Source organism: Mustela lutreola, chromosome 2 (genome assembly GCF_030435805.1).
Source record: "Mustela lutreola isolate mMusLut2 chromosome 2, mMusLut2.pri, whole genome shotgun sequence".
Taxonomy (NCBI): Eukaryota; Metazoa; Chordata; class Mammalia; order Carnivora; family Mustelidae; genus Mustela; species Mustela lutreola.
In genome coordinates this window covers 3,624,123-3,641,803 of record NC_081291.1, presented here as the reverse complement: position 1 = coordinate 3,641,803, position 17,681 = coordinate 3,624,123, and the positions used below count along the sequence as shown (strand labels likewise).

At 62.1% G+C, this 17,681-nt stretch overlaps 1 protein-coding gene across 13 annotated transcripts in view; it reads left to right on the top strand.

Moving 5' to 3' along the window:
- PTPRS (protein tyrosine phosphatase receptor type S) overlaps positions 1–16,841 on the top strand; it is a 93,775-nt gene extending 76,934 nt beyond the window's left edge. For 4 of the 13 annotated variants that reach the window (XM_059159586.1, XM_059159577.1, XM_059159574.1 and 1 more), the window contains 21 exons: positions 1,068–1,673; positions 2,126–2,223; positions 2,812–3,065; positions 3,687–3,780; positions 3,884–4,099; positions 4,601–4,758; positions 5,184–5,195; positions 5,467–5,579; positions 7,167–7,214; positions 8,203–8,300; positions 8,385–8,508; positions 9,063–9,238; positions 9,332–9,451; positions 10,901–11,055; positions 11,130–11,415; positions 11,559–11,737; positions 12,458–12,584; positions 12,762–12,887; positions 14,560–14,714; positions 14,885–15,020; positions 15,506–16,841. In XM_059159586.1, the coding sequence (XP_059015569.1) occupies positions 1,068–1,673; positions 2,126–2,223; positions 2,812–3,065; positions 3,687–3,780; positions 3,884–4,099; positions 4,601–4,758; positions 5,184–5,195; positions 5,467–5,579; positions 7,167–7,214; positions 8,203–8,300; positions 8,385–8,508; positions 9,063–9,238; positions 9,332–9,451; positions 10,901–11,055; positions 11,130–11,415; positions 11,559–11,737; positions 12,458–12,584; positions 12,762–12,887; positions 14,560–14,714; positions 14,885–15,020; positions 15,506–15,574 (3,350 nt within the window). In that variant the 3' untranslated portion in view covers positions 15,575–16,841. The remainder of the gene's footprint in view (positions 1–1,067; positions 1,674–2,125; positions 2,224–2,811; positions 3,066–3,686; positions 3,781–3,883; positions 4,100–4,600; positions 4,759–5,183; positions 5,196–5,466; positions 5,580–7,166; positions 7,215–8,202; positions 8,301–8,384; positions 8,509–9,062; positions 9,239–9,331; positions 9,452–10,900; positions 11,056–11,129; positions 11,416–11,558; positions 11,738–12,457; positions 12,585–12,761; positions 12,888–14,559; positions 14,715–14,884; positions 15,021–15,505) is intronic. The other 9 variants (XM_059159578.1, XM_059159580.1, XM_059159579.1 and 6 more) reach the window with 7 other exon arrangements.
- The last annotated feature ends 840 nt before the right edge of the window (positions 16,842–17,681 follow it).

The following is a 17,681-nucleotide window of genomic DNA, read 5'->3' as shown; positions in this document are numbered from 1 at the left end:
CAACTCTGATCACCCTGGGTAGGTTGTGCGGAGGTCGTGTGCCATCACCCACACTGCACCGTGAAACCTCTTCTCTTAGCGGCACTGCCTCAGTTTCCCTTTCTGGCCCCACCAGGCCCCTACCATCACTCCCAAGGGACTATTTTTTTTCCTCCAGCCAACGTTGAGGAGGAGAAGGTGAGGTTGCCGTGAAAATGTAAGGGGAGGAGGTTGTGGGCAGATGGCACAGCCCAGGCCAAGGTGTGGCGTAGGCAACAGTTTGTTGTGTTTCAGGAATGCTAGGCTCCAGGCCCTCCACCTCACATCCTGCACCCACCCCTTCGCCAGGGCCCCTCCCTCAGCCCACAGAGCCCGACATTGCTGGCCAGCTGGACACAGCCCCTCCCCATGCCGCCGCCGGTCCGTGTCCATGCTGTTCCCTCCATCTGCCTAGTCTCTATCCTGCGGTATCCAGCATACGCATTACCTCCTTCAAGAAGCCTCCCCTGATTGTTCGTCTTCTGTCAGGGATCTTGCATTACAGCTGTGTTTGTCAAGCAGACCCACTGCATGTTCTGTCTGAAAGGTCCTGATAAGTCCTGCAGGAGGAGAAGACTGGTTTTATTTGTAGACCTTCTCTCCTGCCAGACTTACGAGAACCTTGGCACATTGATTATTACCGAGACCGTGAGAACCATGGGGCAAGGGCAAGGTTTTGAAACGTTCCTGTGTCCCATGAGTATTTAATCATATGCTGGCGGGAGGCAGGGGGCACATCAGTGAGGCAGGAGCTGAGTGACTTTTGAACGAGAAGAGGTAAACATACGCGGGCCTGCTCTGGCATCTGGAGACGTTTTCCTTCGTTGGGTTCTGAGCCCCCGGCCGCCTCACTGTTCTTTCCACTTAACCCAGCTCAGTGCCACCGCAGGGCCTTTGCATAGGCCGTTCCCTTGCCTGGAACAGAGTGGGGCCTCCCTGAGACCCCTTTTAAAACTTGCAGCCCTGCCCCTTGCTTCATGACTTCTAGACTTCCTGACTCTGACGGGCCACATGGCCCTGACATGCCCCCTGTCTCCCCGTCCCTGCAGTGCTGGGCCGCCCCACCCTGTCGGTGCAGCAGACCCCCGAGGGCAGCCTGCTGGCACACTGGGAGCCCCCAGCCGGCACCGCCGAGGACCAGGTGCTGGGCTACCGCCTGCAGTTCGGCCGTGAGGACTCGCCCCTGGCCACGCTGGAGTTCCCACCCACTGAGGACCACTATACGGCGTTGGGTGTGCATAAGGGGGCCACATATGTGTTTCGGCTGGCGGCCCGGAGCCGAGGAGGCCTGGGCGAGGAGGCGGCCGAGGTCCTGAGCATCCCCGAGGACACTCCCCGCGGCCACCCACAGATCCTCGAGGCAGCTGGGAACGCCTCCACGGGCACTGTCTTGCTCCGCTGGCTGCCGCCCGTGCCCGCCGAGCGCAGCGGGACCATAATCAAGTACACGGTGGCCGTGCGGGAGGCCGGAGCCCTGGGCCCCGCCCGAGAGACTGAGCTGCCGGCCGCGGCCGAGCCGGGCGCCGAGAACGTGCTCACGCTGCGGGGCCTCAAGCCCGACACGGCGTATGACCTCCAAGTGCGGGCCCACACGCGCCAGGGCCCCGGCCCCTACAGCCCCCCCGTCCGCTACCGGACGTTCCTGCGGGACCAAGGTAGGCGCGCGGCGATCCCCGCACCAGAGCCGGACCGGGCCTCGTGCCCACCCCCACCCCAGCCCCCTCCCTCTCCCCCACCCAGGTAAGTGATCACTTTTCTGCTTCCTTGTGGACACTCGAGGCGAGTCCGGACCCCGAGGCTCCGGCGTTGGCAAAGGTGGGACGTGCCTAGGTGGCACCGCCGCCCCCACCGACCCCCTCCCCCCGCACCCTCCCTCTCCCCCTCCTGCTCCGTCTTCTCTCTGCAGCAGCGCCGTCTCCCCCCTCCCCGGCAGGGACTTGGGACAGGGCCAGGCAGGGCCAGGCAGTAAGGCTGTGGGCACAGGCACAGCGGATGACAGGGAGCGCCTGGGCCGCCCCCCCACCCCACCCCACCGGCCCACCCCGCCCTCCCGCCCGCACTCACGGGGCCTCTCTTCTCTCTCCCACTCGGCCGCTGCCCGGCACAGTCTCACCCAAGAACTTCAAGGTGAAGATGATCATGAAGACGTCCGTTCTGCTCAGCTGGGAGTTTCCCGACAACTACAACTCACCCACACCCTACAAGGTGCAGACCACCCACCGCCCCCAGCCCCGGGAGCAGGCGGGCCAGGTTAAGGGCTGGGACTTGACCAGGGTTGGGATTCAGCTGGACTCAGGGCTGAGTGGGATCAGGGCTCAGCTGAGACTGAGACTCAGTCTGTGGTCAAGACTTAACCTGGGATTGAGGCTCAGTTTGGGTCAGGGCTCAGTTTGCGATTAGGGCTGAATAAGGATTGGGGCTCATTCGAGGTTGGTTGGCAGTCGGGTGCGGGCTCAACTGGGATTGAGGATCTGCCTTGCAGGCGATATAGCCTAGGATCCAGGCTCAGTCTGAGGTCAGAGCTCAGTCCGGGTTGGGACTCAGTCTGTGATTAGGGCTCAGTTAGAGTTGGGACTCAGCCGGGATTGAGGATCTGCTTAGGGTCATGAGTTAGCCTAGGGTTGAGGCTTATTCTGGAATTACGTTTTAGTCAACACTGGGCTTAGAACCGGGGCTGGGGCTCCTTTGGGGATCACAGATCTGTGGGGTTGAGGCGGAGCCTGGGATCAAGGCTCAGTCAGGGCCGGGGGCTCAGCACAGACCCCCCCGCACTGAGCCGGCCCTGGCCCACAGATCCAGTACAATGGGCTCACACTGGACGTGGACGGCCGCACCACCAAAAAGCTCATCACGCACCTCAAGCCCAACACCTTCTACAACTTTGTGTTGACCAACCGTGGCAGCAGCCTGGGTGGCCTTCAGCAGACCGTCACGGCCTGGACCGCCTTTAACCTGCTCAGTGCCAAGCCCAGCGTGGCCCCCAAGCCCGACTCCGATGGCTTCATCATGGTGTACCTGCCCGACGGCCAGAGCCCCGTGCCTGTCCAGTATGATCACAACTGCCCACTACCCCCAAGGATTCCTCACCCCCTCATTAGCCAGCTTTGTGACTGGGCCGAGCCACCTGCCCTGACACGTGGGTCATGTCAGCCCCAGCCCGTGTGGTTGCCCAGAGGCATTTCATGAGCACTGTCGCTACATGTGGCCTATGTCTTCTCCTCCATCATTCCTGATAGTTCTGTGTGCCTGACCTTCGGCTTCTGGTTTCCCAGATTGGTGGGGAGACAGAACTGCGAAGCAGACACTTTCAGACCCATGGTGTGTTAGAGACACCAGGGTTGAGAGTCCCCAGTGGAGAGACGAGGACTCTGCCTGGGGAGCAGAGAAGAATTAAGGATTATGAGAAGATGTGGGTATGGAAGCTGGGGCTTTGAAGGATGTGTAGGAGTTCAAGAGCTAGAATTGGGGTAGACTCCCTGAAGCAGAAGGAACCACATACTCAAAACCCTGGAGGCTTGAATGAGGAACTATATAGTCCTGTGTGGCTGGGGTTCTAGGGGCATAGAAGCAGAAGGGAAGATTCGGAGTGCAGGGACTCCCCACCCCCCGCCCCCCACCGCCAGAAGGCATTCATCGGACTTGGCCCCCGACCCTTCGTCTCCTTACAGGAACTACTTCATTGTGATGGTGCCGCTGCGCAAGTCTCGTGGTGGCCAGTTCCTGACCCCTCTGGGGAGCCCAGAAGACATGGATCTGGAGGAGGTGAGGTGGGGCTCGGACCTGCCAGGCCCAGGCCTGTCCTGACCTCTGGAAGCCCTGTTGCTGCTGGCCGGCCTCTGAGCACCCCACGCCCCTGTTCCCACAGCTCATCCAGGACATCGCGCGGCTGCAGAGGCGCAGCCTGAGGCACTCGCGCCAGCTGGACGCGACGCGCCCCTACATTGCTGCCCGTTTCTCGATGCTGCCGCCCACATTCCACCCTGGGGACCAGAAGCAGTACGGCGGCTTCGACAACAGGGGCTTGGAGCCCGGCCACCGATACGTCCTCTTTGTGCTTGCCGTGCTGCAGAAGAGCGAGCCTGTGAGTCGCAGACGGTGTCTGCCCACTCCAGCCCCGGCCCCCGAGTGCACAGGCCCCGACGTGGCCTCAGCCCCCAGGGCCCCGACCTCAGACCTAGACACAGGCCCTTCCGGCTTCCCATAACCAGGGCTGGGCGGAGGGAAGGACTTGAGGTTGGGGGTACTCCAAGGGGAAGGCTTTTTAGAGGAAGGGACTTGGGACCTAGGCCTCCGGTGGCTGTGTAGGAGTTCCACCAAGACAAGATGTCGTCAGGATTTGCACACGTTGGAGGGAGGTCTGGAGGGGCACGAGCAATGAGAAGGACTTCGGAGTGGCTGAGGCCGAGGGAGGCGATGGGGAGAGCAGAGATTGGCAAAGGGCCAGGCCAGGGGTCAGGGTTCTTAGGAAGCATCGGAGGAGGGTTTGGAGTCGGGGAGGGACGTAGGTTTGTTGGAAGAAGACCACTCTGACCACCAGGTAAGACAGACCCTGATGGAGGCCCCTCCCGCCCTGGTCCCACAGACGTTTGCGGCCAGCCCCTTCTCAGATCCCTTCCAGCTGGATAACCCGGACCCGCAGCCCATCGTGGACGGCGAGGAGGGGCTCATCTGGGTGATCGGGCCCGTGCTAGCCGTGGTCTTCATCATCTGCATCGTCATTGCCATCCTGCTCTACAAGAAGTGAGCCCTTTTGCATTCCCCCACTGGACAGGAGGGAGGGCTCCCTGCAAGAGGAAGGAGAATCTGCAAGGTCTGGGGAAGGCCAGTCACACGGAGTGATCACAGAGGTCCTCCGCCATACGGCTAGAAAACCCTGGCTCAGAGAGGTTAAGGCACTGGATCAAAGTCACACAGCCTGGGTTCAGACCAGGCCAGTGACTTGATTCCTGCCAGGCCTCGCGGGACGTGTCTCGCCTTAGAAAGGGAAGGCTGAGCCGTCCCTTGTCATGGTGGGGCCCCAAGCAGGAAGGATGCACCCCGTGTTCCAGAGGAGCCCAAGGCTCTGGGAGGTTAGGAAAGCCGCCCACCATCACAGAACAGGTGCTTGGTAGCCCTCACCTGTCTTCTTTTCCCTCCTTCCAATCCGTGTCTGCTTTCGGGAGCAGCAAGCCCGACAGGTAAGGACCGAGCCCCGTCCTTGGGAGGCCTTGGGCAAGAGACCAAGGAGGGGGATCTGGGTGGTGCTGTGTCCGTGAGGCGAGGGGGGGTGCCGGCAGGCTGCAGGCGCGTCCACGTGCTGTCCTGGGGACCCCAGCTGTGCATGTACGCGGCCCCCTGCCCGCCGGCCGGGTCGCACGCTCCTGGTACCGGACGTTCCCGCGAATTCGCGTGCGTTTGGGGGCATGTGCCGGTCGGTGTTCAGGGAGTCTTCTGCTTGCTCCCACAAAGTAAACGCAAGGACTCAGAGCCCCGCACCAAATGCCTCCTGAACAACGCCGACCTGGCCCCCCACCACCCCAAGGACCCTGTGGAAATGAGACGCATTAACTTCCAGACGCCAGGTACGTGCGTGGGCTAGGTGCCAGGATCCACACTGCCGGGGGGAGGTAGCGTGACAGACGACGGAGTGAACCCCTCGGCAGAGCCCCTTCCGCGGAGCCCCTTCGGCCCCCGGCCGAGCGGTTTGGCGCAGCGAGATGCCCGCTTCCCAGATCCTGAGTGGATCCGGGCTTGGGGGTTTCAGGGACGGGGTCCGGTCATGACCAAGTGTGGCTTTTGCAAAGCTGCGTTCCACTGGTGGTTGGGGTTGTCTCTGGGAGCAGAAAGGACCCCTCAAAAACTAAATGGGCTCAAGAACTGTCCTTTCTTCTGACGGAAAGAGCTTTGCTTCTGGCTCCCAATTCTGGTCTTAGGGACACTCGGGTGGGCGTTTGGGTTTTTCCTTGGCCTTTGTCCACGCTCCTGTGGGATGTCCCCCTGGCGAGGTACAGAGATTGTGCCTCCCGTGTGCCCTGCACGTCTCTCGTCCACAGATGCTCATGCTCTCCTGGCTCTCCACAGTTCCCTGTGGAGTCACACGGGTCTGCTCAGGTCACCTGCCCTGCCTGGAGGGAGAACTGAATGAACCAGGGTCTTGTCCTTGATCATCCTCTGTACTGTGATCCCCACACATTCTCATCCTTTTCCTCTTAACGGGCTCATGCCAACTGCTTCTAACCAAATAAGGAGATTTCCATTTAACTGATGGCTGCTGTTCTCCTTATGAGGTCACAGCATGGTTACATCTGTCCCTCCCCCTGCACCCAGTCTCTACTTCTTGTCTCTGAGCTTCCTGTCTATTTTCTGTCTCATAACTGTTTCAAACCAGAGATTTTAAACATTTGTGTTACTGATGGCTGCAGTCCTCCTCAAGGGCTCATGCATGACCTCACATGCTGTTCTTAATATACTCCTTTCTCTTTTCTGCTGTTAAACTGTCTCACATCAGTTCTGTTGTTATTCAAAGGAGGATTTTGATCACTTATATTTAATTGATGGCTACTGTCGCTTCTCTGCCTTCTGCCTAAGATCAAGTGTAACTGATGGCTGCAGTCTGCCATAAGGGATCACAAAAGGTCCCATGTGGCACCCCTCATGTACTCCTTTCTCTCTTCTGTCTCTGGACTAGGTCATGTCAGTTCTATTTCCATCCAAGTGAGGATTTTTAACACCCATATTTAACTGATAGTTGCTGTCCTTCTTAAAGCTCATGGCATGGGCCCATAGGCCCTTCCCCCGCCCCCAAGTTTCACCCTCACCATCCTGCACCTTATCTGAAATCTCCTCAGCTGACCCCAGCAGGGGACCTAAGGCCAGGTTGGTCAGGGGGGTTGGGGGCAGACATGTTGATAAAAGGCCGAGAGCTTTGGGATCTTTCCGAAGTCCCGGCTGAGAACCAGGACTGGCTGCAGTCTGGTCGGAGTGACTCCCAGCAGCTCCCGCAGGTCCTGGGTGCCGGGGAGGGGGGCGGCGCCGGGCAGCGTGCGTCCCCTGTTGAAGTCGCTCTGCCCTTTGTCTGTGGCCCGGCCATTGTGCGTGCCTCCAGTGGGGGATGGGGGAGGCGGGGGCCCCGTGTGTTTTCATTTATTTATTGTTTGCTGTTTCTGCAGATTCGGGCCTCAGCAGCCCCCTCAGGGATCCGGGGTTTCACTTTGAAAGTTAGTTCCTGTGTCTCTCTGTTCTCGGCTTCCTTTCGCGCCCCACCCCCACACTCCCTGTTTGTTTCCATCTTTGGTTCTCCCTCCCGCCTCCTGATCTCTGTCCACCTGTCCTGCACTGGCTTCTCCAGGGAGTCGGGGGTCTGGTCTGTTGGGCCCTTAGGTCGCTGGTCGTGACTGCGTGTAGGTGGGGGTGTGCGGCAGGACCCCAGCTTTACTCCTCAGCGAAGGGCTTTTGGAGAGCACCCGGGGGGGGGGGGGGGGCTGGGGATTCTGGTGTTTACCAGCCGGCCTGGCTGGGTTGTACCTCTGGGCCAGCACGTAGCTCAGCCCGCCAGACCCCAGGAGCGGAGGCCAGTTTTGCAGACCCAGACACTGGGGAGAATGAGCCAAGCCCATCCCCCTACCGTCCCATGCACCAGACGGGGAAAGGAGCCCTCAGAGGTCAGGGGCTCCCTGCACCTGCCCCATGCAGGCACACAGAGAGATGGGGACCCCCTGCCCAGTGCACACCGTCTCCCCTCCCCAGTGCCTTAGCGCTCCCTGGCAGCAGACCTCACAGTCATTCTGATCCCAGAGAGGCAGACAGGGGTGTCCATCTCCAGCCCGTGCCCTGGGGAGTGAGGTTTCCAGAGGCCCAGCCAGCTGCGTCTGCTTCTCCATTTCTCTGTCACTTGCCCGGTTCTTGCCACGAGGCACAAGGAGCTTGGAATCTTCTGGGGCGACCCTTCCCCTACATCTGCAGCTGGGTTGTCGGGCTCAGCTGGGAGCTGCTCCTTGAACGCCCCAACCGCAGGCAGACAGCCCCGCAGGCCTGGGCTCCCGGCCCCAGCGTGGGCCATCCTGAACCCTTCCCTCCCCCGCCACTCGCTCTAACCACAGCGCGTCCATCACAGACTCACACTGTAGAGTGTCCCCGCCCCCCGACCCTGAGGCTGGCCGCCTCGTGACCGGCCCGCACCGCGGGGTCTGCTTTCCCCCCTTGCAGGCATGCTCAGCCACCCCCCGATCCCCATCGCAGACATGGCCGAGCACACGGAGCGCCTCAAGGCCAACGACAGCCTCAAACTCTCCCAGGAGTACGAGGTGAGCCGGCGCCCCCGCCTCCCGCCCCCACCCGGCCCCCTAGTGCCGCACCCTGATGCCTCCCCCACTCACCTTCCCCTGCAGTCCATCGACCCCGGCCAGCAGTTCACGTGGGAGCATTCCAACCTGGAAGTGAACAAGCCCAAGAACCGCTACGCCAACGTCATCGCGTACGACCATTCCCGCGTCATCCTCCAGCCCATCGAAGGTAGCAGCCCGGGCCCCCTCCCGCCCTTGCCCGTGTCAGGGACAGCACGCGGACACTGGGCCTCCACGTGGCCACGTGGACGAACACGGGCACAGATTAGGGAAACTGAGGCCTGATGCTGGCCGCAGGCCTGGTCCAACTCCAGCCAGAAGCTCCTGGGAGTTTTTGGAATGTATTTAACTGATGGCTGCTGTCCGTAAGCTGTTTCCATCTGTCCCTCTGCATCAGCGGTTCTCAGTGCCCAGGGAACGTTTGGAAGGTCCGAGGACATTTCTGTGTTCACGTTCCGGGGGAGAGGAAGCTAGTGGCATCTAAAGGTCTGAGAGGCGGCTCAGACCCTGCCGTGCACAGGACAGTCCCCCCCCCCAGAGAACAGTCTGGCCCCCAGGACAGTAGGGTGGAGGTGGAGAAACCTCCACATTTGGGCTGCACGGTTCCTTGGGGGACAGCTTGGGGCGGTCCAGGAGGGCTCCCAGGAGGTGGTAGGCCAGACGGAATCCGTGTAGGAGACCGCAGGACCCCCCTCTGATCTCTGGCTTCTGCCCCGGCTGTAGGCATCGTGGGCAGCGATTACATCAACGCCAACTACGTGGACGGCTACCGGCGGCAGAACGCGTACATCGCCACGCAGGGGCCGCTGCCGGAGACCTTCGGCGACTTCTGGCGTATGGTGTGGGAACAGCGTTCAGCGACCATCGTCATGATGACACGGCTAGAGGAGAAATCACGGGTGGGGCCCGGACCCTGCAGCCCCAGTGCCCCCGGCCAGCGCCCCCCGGCCAGTGCGAGCCCGCGCTCACCTCCATTCTCTCGCCTTCTGCAGATCAAATGCGATCAGTACTGGCCCAACAGGGGCACAGAGACCTACGGTTTCATCCAGGTCACGCTGCTGGACACCATCGAGCTGGCCACATTCTGTGTCCGGACATTCTCTTTGCACAAGGTAGAGCCCAGGCTAGGCCTGGTGCCTGGGAGGGGGTGATGGAGGTGGGGAAGAGATAGTCAGAAGGCTCCAGCTTCTGTCCTGGGAGCTCCCATCAGACAGAGAAAAGCAAGCGTGTGGGGCCTGGCTGACCACATTCTTTCGAAGCCTGTCGCGTAGATGGGGAAGGTGAGACTCAGAGGAGGGACTTGCTGTGCCAAGCCACAGTAGGAGGACAAAACCAGCAGAACCCAACATAGCAGTGAGCCTGTCGTCCCCTTGCCATCAGTTATGTCCCCAGGCCTTCCCTCCCTGCTTGCCCTCTGGCCTCACCGAGCCAAGGCCCATGGTGGGTAGGAGACAAAGCTAGAGAGTCCCTGCTAGCCTAGGCAGTCAGGCCTGGGGCAGAGGGAACTTTAGACATGCATTTAACTGATGGTTCCTGTCAGTTACATGGTTCCATGTGTCTTCTACTTCACTGGTTCTCAACTGTGAGGCTGTTTGCTATCTGGAGGACATTTTTTCATTGTTATTATGGGGCAGAGAGGACAGCTGACACCACAATGTTCCCCAGACTCCAGCCAGGTCCTCTGTCAACAGTAAGCACTCACTGTGCGTCAGGCCCTGATTTGGGCACCAAGACACAGCAAAGACCAAGACAGACAAAATGTCTTGCCCTTTTAGAGCTTAGTCTGGTTGACAAGGCATTGACAGTAACATGTAAAATGACAAATCTTATATGTAGAAAGGGGGAAAAAAAGTCTGTGTCAGGGGACCTGGAGATGATGAGGAAAGGAGCCATGAGATCCGGGGAAAGAATATTCTGGCAGAGGCTCAGCCTGTACAAAGGTCCTGGGGCAGGACCATGCCTGGCATGATGGAGAAACAATGAGGCAGCCTGTGTTATGGTTGTAGCAGAATGTATGAGGGGGAGAGAGGAGGAGGGGAGGGTCTCTGTGAGGACTTGGGCTTTAACCCTCAGGTGGATGGGTTAACTCAGGGTGGGGTTCTCAGGTGGATGTTGCGGGGGTGGGGCAAATGTGACTTCAGGTGCTCACCGGCGCCCCCCTGGTGGCCACTGTGGGGGAGGGCGGACTGTTCGGGCAAGAGCTAGAGGAGGGGGTCCAGGGCAGAGGGGTCTGGACCAGGAAGGGCGCCACGGAGTGGGTGAGAAGCAGGCGGGTTTGGGACAGAGGGAGGCCTAGCCAGTTGGATGTGGGAGGGCCAGTGAGTCAAGGGGGACTCCTGGGTTCTGGCCAGAACCCCTGGTGGGATGGAGCCACCCCCAGCTGAGATGGGGGTGGATTTGGGGAGAAAGTCGGGCATGATGTTGGCTATGCTGGGACACATCGGTGGGGTCCTCCCCCCCACCAGTACATGAGGCACCTGGGCCCCCCGGGTGTGAATTTGGCGTCCTCTGTCCGCACATGGAGGGCTGCTGTGACCGCGGTGTCCCTGTGGCCCCCCCAGAACGGCTCCAGCGAGAAACGGGAGGTCCGTCAGTTCCAGTTCACGGCATGGCCCGACCACGGGGTGCCCGAGTACCCGACGCCGTTCCTGGCTTTCCTGCGGAGGGTGAAGACCTGTAACCCGCCGGACGCGGGCCCCGTGGTCGTGCACTGCAGGTACCGCTGGCCGCCCCCCGCTCCCGCCCCGGGGCCTCCCGCGGGGGCCCTGACCGCCGTGCCCGTCCCCGCAGTGCCGGCGTGGGCCGCACCGGCTGCTTCATCGTCATCGACGCCATGCTGGAGCGGATCAAGCCCGAGAAGACGGTGGACGTGTACGGCCACGTGACGCTCATGCGCTCGCAGCGCAACTACATGGTGCAGACGGAGGACCAGTACAGCTTCATCCACGAGGCCCTGCTGGAGGCCGTGGGCTGCGGCAACACGGAGGTGCCGGCCCGCAGCCTCTACGCCTACATCCAGAAGCTGGCGCAGGTGGAGCCCGGCGAGCACGTCACCGGCATGGAGCTCGAGTTCAAGGTGAGAGGGGCGGGGCGGGGCGGGGCCTCGGCAGGGGCGGGGCTGTCTCGTCCCCGCCCCACACTCCACCCTAGCGCTGCTGCTGGGAAAACACGCAGCCCCAGCGTGCTGCTGGTGACCCCTGCCCTCCGCCGTCCCCACAGCGCCTGGCCAACTCCAAAGCCCACACGTCTCGCTTCATCAGTGCCAATCTGCCTTGTAACAAGTTCAAGAACCGCCTGGTGAACATCATGCCCTACGAGAGCACGCGGGTCTGTCTGCAGCCCATCCGCGGGGTGGAGGGCTCCGACTACATCAACGCCAGCTTCATCGACGGCTACAGGTGCCTGCGCTCTGCCCCCTCCGCCCAGGGGTCTCCAGCTCCACGTGGGAGACGGAGCTGGACACCCTGCTGGCCTCCGCGGGGTCGCGGCTGAGGGGGAGGAAGCCTGGAGCTGTGTATTTAAGGGATGGCCGCTGTCTGTGATGTGGTTCTGTGTGTCCTTTGTTCAGCGGTGGTTCTCGGTCTGGGCAGTTCTGCCACCCAAGGGAAATGGGGCTGTGTCTGGTGACATTTTGTTAGTCATAACAGGAGGGGGGGCGGGGGTAGGCCGGGGCGCTACTCAGCACCCCACAGTGCCCATCCCAGAGAATGATCCTGAATGTCGGTGCCAAGGTTGAGAATTCCTGGCTAAGGGACGGTGTTGGAGAAGGTCCTGCGGGCACAGAGGCTGCAGGGTGACCGAAATCCTAGCACATTCAGACTCCTGGAAGGAGTTGGCTGGTCCTCCAGGGGGTGGAGGGGGGGGCAGGAGAGGTTAGCAGGCGTCCTGCTGCCTCTGTGTGGCACTAGAACTTACCCTGAGGCTGAGGGCTTCCCAGGTGCAAAACAGGGTTATGGGGAGGCTTGGGGAGGTGGGGTGGGGGAGGGGCGCTGGCCGGCAGCTCCTGGGGAGGCAGGGGCGTGGCAGGTGGGACCCGCTGGCATGGGCATCAGGCCGGTCCCCCCCGCCTGGGCCTGCATCTCTCCGCTGGCCCTGGTCTCACACGCCCCACACCGCAGGCAGCAGAAGGCCTACATTGCGACGCAGGGGCCGCTGGCAGAAACCACGGAAGACTTCTGGCGCATGCTGTGGGAGAACAACTCTACCATCGTGGTGATGCTGACCAAGCTGCGAGAGATGGGCCGGGTGAGCCACGGATGGGGGCGGGGATGAGCCGCAGGCGGGGCGGGGGCCAGGGGTGAGCCACGGACAGGGAGTGCAGGGGGGACCGGGTGAGCCACAGACCGGAGTGGGGAGGGAGGTGACCACGGACTGGGGGCGGGCCTCAGGCCGGGCTGACCACAGCTGCCGTCCCCTCCACAGGAAAAATGTCACCAGTACTGGCCAGCCGAGCGCTCCGCCCGCTATCAGTACTTCGTAGTGGACCCGATGGCTGAATACAACATGCCTCAGTATATCCTGCGGGAGTTCAAGGTCACGGATGCCCGGGTGAGTGTGGGGAGGAATAGCTGGCAGACGCTGGAATCCCGTCTGCTGCACAGGTCTGGAGGGAGCTTCCCTAGTTGAGGGTAGAAGCAAAGGCCCGGGGGTAGAACCAGGCCCTGGGGGTTGGGCTACTGAGAAGACCAGTCGGTCCCAGCACCAAACAGGTAGGAGAGAGCGCCGAGTTGCGGTGCCGACCCCACATTGTCTCCCTCAGAGCATGCGCAGCACCACTCACCAGGGAGCAGGGCCCAAGGGTATGGTGTAGGGGGGCGAGAGCGGGCTGCTCCCCTTGGAGGACGGCGTGGCAGTGCTCCCAGCGTGGTGGGAGAGACGTGACGGTGCAGGGCGGTGGGCCGGGGAGCCCCAGACCGGAAGAGGGTCATGACCGGCGGGGCTGGGTCTCAGCACTGCGCCGGGTGGGGGAGTTGGTGGGTAAGAATGCCGTGGGGAAGCGGGGCTTGCCGGCGGCCCGTAGAGACCGGTAGAGACTGGCAGAGGCAGGGAGCCCTGTGGGGAGACGGGGGATTCCTCCGCGTTTGGGGGGGGGGGATGATGGTGCGGGTCGGTCCCGACCTTGCCAGTGGGTGGTAAAGCCCAGTGAGCGGCCGGTGTGGTCGGCCCATGGCACTTGGGTGGTGCGAGCCGGTGCCGTGGGATCGGTGGGACGTGGGGCTGGAGAACCCGCGGGTGGGGCTGGGGACGTGGCGGAGGGAGACAAGCTCGGACAGGATTGGGTGGGAGGCAGGTGGGTTGGAGAGTGAGCGCAGGTCCCAGAACGGGGTCCCCTCAGTGGACCGAGGCGGAGCTGTTCTCAGCCACGCGGTAGGGAGAGAAGCTGGGAGAAGGGCAAGCCTTGGTCCCGCGGGGGTGGAGGAAACCGTGGAAAACGACGTTGGGTCGCAAAGAATGATGGACGCTGGCTGACCAACGCCACCTCTGCCACTGACGGTACAAGACCGAGGAAGGTGGGAACGGAGGCCGTCAGGGTCGGGTCTCGCTGGACGGCACCTTTTGGGGGAGAGCACGTGATCGGGAGCGCAGATGGCGAGGGAGAGGCGGAGGAGGTCCGCGGAAGATGGCGCCCGCAGATGGTGACCTGCGGGAAAAGGGCCATTGGGTCACCGTGGCTGGAGGCCAGCGGAGAGGGACGGTGTTGGCTGGCCCTGCTGGAGAGTTGGGGGGAGGGGCGGGCAGAGAAAGTGCAGGGAAGCGGGGGGGGGGGGGGGGGCGGGGGGGTGGAGGCCACGGATGAGGAGTTACCAGCCCTGGGTGGCGAGAGGTGGGGTGATGGTGCCGGGTGGTGCTTTTTAAGGGACAGACGCGAGGGAGTGTTGGGCGGACAGTGGCGCAGTGCTGGGTGGCGAACGGGGGAGATGCCCCGTGGAGCACGGAGGCGGCGGCCGGGACTGGGGGAGGCAGGTGTCGGGTGCACCAGGGGGCGGCAGCCAACGGTGGCCTTGGATGCCATTTTGGCCGGGCGGATGGCACCGGAGCTGTGGATTGGCGGGCGGTGACATAGGAGAGGACATCGTCGGGGGGTCGCGGATGGCGAGGAGCGCTGCGTCGGCATCCTTAGATGCTGTCGGACAGCGAGCCCCCAGCGCAGGCGGCGGGATGGGGCGTGGGAGGCCCGCCCGGCGGGAAGCCAGCCACACGGTCGCTGACCTCATTCCAGGACGGCCAGTCCCGGACGGTCCGGCAGTTCCAGTTCACAGACTGGCCGGAGCAGGGCGTGCCAAAGTCGGGGGAGGGCTTCATTGACTTCATCGGCCAAGTGCACAAGACCAAGGAACAGTTCGGCCAGGACGGTCCCATCTCCGTCCACTGCAGGTGAGCCGTCCCGTGTGCGCCCCACCGGGGAAACTGAGGCCCAGCAAGCGCCGCCTCGAGCCTCGCCCGGGCTCGCGGGTTGGGGCTCTCTCCGGGCCCCAGGAATCGGGCAGCGGCGTGTGGGCCCGCGGGGGCACCCGGCCCTGAACGGCTGTGCTCGCCCCCACCAGTGCCGGCGTGGGCAGGACCGGCGTGTTCATCACGCTCAGCATCGTGCTGGAGCGCATGCGGTATGAGGGCGTCGTGGACATCTTCCAGACCGTGAAGATGCTGCGGACCCAGAGGCCGGCCATGGTGCAGACGGAGGTGAGCACCGCGGGCAGGGCCTCTGCGGCCAGCGCCCCTCCGCCCGCCTCGTGTCCTCTTCCATGAGATGGGTGCGCGCAGTCAGTCTTCACTCTGGATTGTCGTGGGCACAAGTTCCTCGACAGCCGGGGGCGCCCGCAGGGGAGGAGTCCGACCTTATAACACAAGCGTAGACTGAAATCCAGACCCGAGACGCAGCCCGCAGAGTGGGCAGAGAAGTGTCCGCCCCGGTTCCAAAGTCACAGCAGGTTCAGGGCTCAGCTGGGAACCCCAGACGGGCCGGAGTTCCGGAAGCCCCCAGCGTCGGACCCCCAGCCCCGAGCACCCTGCTGCAGGGGGAGGGGCTCCAGGCAGGTAGAAGGAGGCCCTTCTAGGGTCAGAGCCCAGCCCCGTGGGACACTGTCCCGCAGGAGGCTGACTCCCAAGGGCAATGGGGGGGCCGCAGCTGGGGGCCTGACCGAGCCCGCCCTCGCCTCCCCCTGCAGGACGAGTACCAGTTCTGTTACCAGGCGGCGCTGGAGTACCTCGGGAGCTTTGACCACTATGCAACCTAAAGCCATGGCCGCCGCCGGCCAGACTCCAACGGCCTGGATGCCTCCGCCCCCGCCGGGTGGGCCCCCGAGGCCTGGACCCCCGGCGGCCAGGGCGGGAGGAAGCAGCGGCCACGTGTCTGCGCGGTCCAGGAGTGCCGTGGCGCCCCAGCCCCCCGCGCGGTGCCCAGCAGCCCCCCGGCACCGGCCGCCGCCTTCCGATACTTGGCACATTCCTCATTTCCTTCCGATTCCGAACGAGAGATTCCTGGGGGGGTGGGGGGCAGGGAGCAAGCAGGGGCTCTCCCCTGACCCAGAGGCGGGTGGGGCCGTGCGCTGGAGCCCTGGTCTGCCGGGGGGGCCCTCCTGCCCTGCAGCCTGGGGGCGCCGCCGGGCCGGGGGGGTGCAAAATTCAGCTTTCTTTTCAGACTCTGTGTAACCGTATCCAGTGACATTTCTTTTTTTAAATAGTGTATTTTTTTTTCATTTTTTTTTTTTAAGAAGAAACAAACAGAAAAAGGAAAAAAAAAGACTCGCCAGTCAACAGATTTAAAAAGAACTTTGCTTATTCCTGTTCCATTCACAGACTAGTCTATTTTTTCACCGTAGAGAACGTTTTTGTGTGATGACCCCATTCGTAGGTGTGGGGGAGGGGGACCCCCCCAAGACCCGCCCCCGGGGCACCTGGCTTCCTCCTCCCATAGGCGCTGCCCTCGGGAAGGAGTGCCTCGCTCAAGGACAGGGGGCCCTTGTGCTCCTGGTTTCTTCCTTTTTTTCCTTTTTTCCTTTTTTTTTTTTTTTTTTTGCATTTTTCTTCTTTTTTTCTTTTTTAATTCTGAAACATATCAAAGACCGGTCTGATGGGGGGGGTGGGGGGAGTAGGGGGCTTCGGCCCACCAGCGTCAGGTTCAGAAACCCACCGGGGTGGGTGCTGCCACCGAGGAGAGGGCAGTGACCCCCACCCCTGCCGCCTGAACCCCCTCCCCCGTCTCCTGCCCCTGAGGAGGAAGACTGAACAAAATGGGGGGGGGGGGGTCCCGCTTCTTCCGGGAGAGAGAGGCCATGTTCTGCCTGGATCGGGGACCCTTTCCCCCTGGGACTATGGGGCAGAAGCAGAAGGATGGGTTCCCCACCCCCCACCCCTGAGCAAGTGAGTTTTTCTCTTTGTACAAGAGCGGATCTGCCGTTGCTTTCAACACTGTTTATTCAAACGGAAGCAGCCGGGTGGTTTTCCCACCTCTGCGTATGTAGATATATCGACTTTGTATTAAAGGAAGATCGTCTGACCCCGGCCGGTGGTGGAGTGTTTGTCATGCCCCCGGTCTGTCCCCGCGGTCGGGTGCCTGCAGGCCCCATGCGTCCTCATTCTGTCGCGTGAACAGTCTGGTAAGGAAGGCAGCCCCGAGAGGTAGCGCTGCTTGTCCGAGATCACACAGGGCCTGAGGGGCCATCGTGGGACTGGAGCCCAGAACCCAGGCTCTGGTCCTCCGCGGCTGCTTCATGTCCTCAGTGATCATCGTGACCATGGCTGGGCTCTCTCAGGTCCACTGGGGGAGTCATCAGCCTGATTTACAGATAAGGAAACCAGCTCAGAGAGGGACGGACGTCAACCCACAGTCACACAGTGGGTTTGAAGCAGGGCTGGGAGTCGTGCCCTGGTCAGTCTCCATGGCCGGGGGTCAGTGACGGAGTGGGGTCCCTGGAGGGGAGCCTGGGGTTGGAGCCCCTAGTCTTCCCACGCTGGCGGTCACCCGGTGAGTGGATCCAGAGGTCACAGAGAAGCTCCGGGGACAAGACAGGGACGTCTTTGTGAGGGCGGGGACTCAGCATGGGAAGGGGAGGTCGCGCCATTGGAGAAACCATCAGATCCAGCGGTTGGAATATATAAAAGGTGTCACTAAGGCCAGTGCCATGAACAAGCTTCATGAAACAGATTGATCCGGTCGTCAGTCCCCCGTCCCCGTGATTCTCGAACACGCATGGAACATTTATGCAGATCAGCAGCGGAGATCCCCACAGATCCCGAGAAACAAACAGATCAGGGAACCAGACCTTGGCTCCAAGGAGTCGGTTGATGCCGTGACAAAGTTAGCCCCACCTGGGAAGCGCATTTCTGAATAAGGCGTAAGTG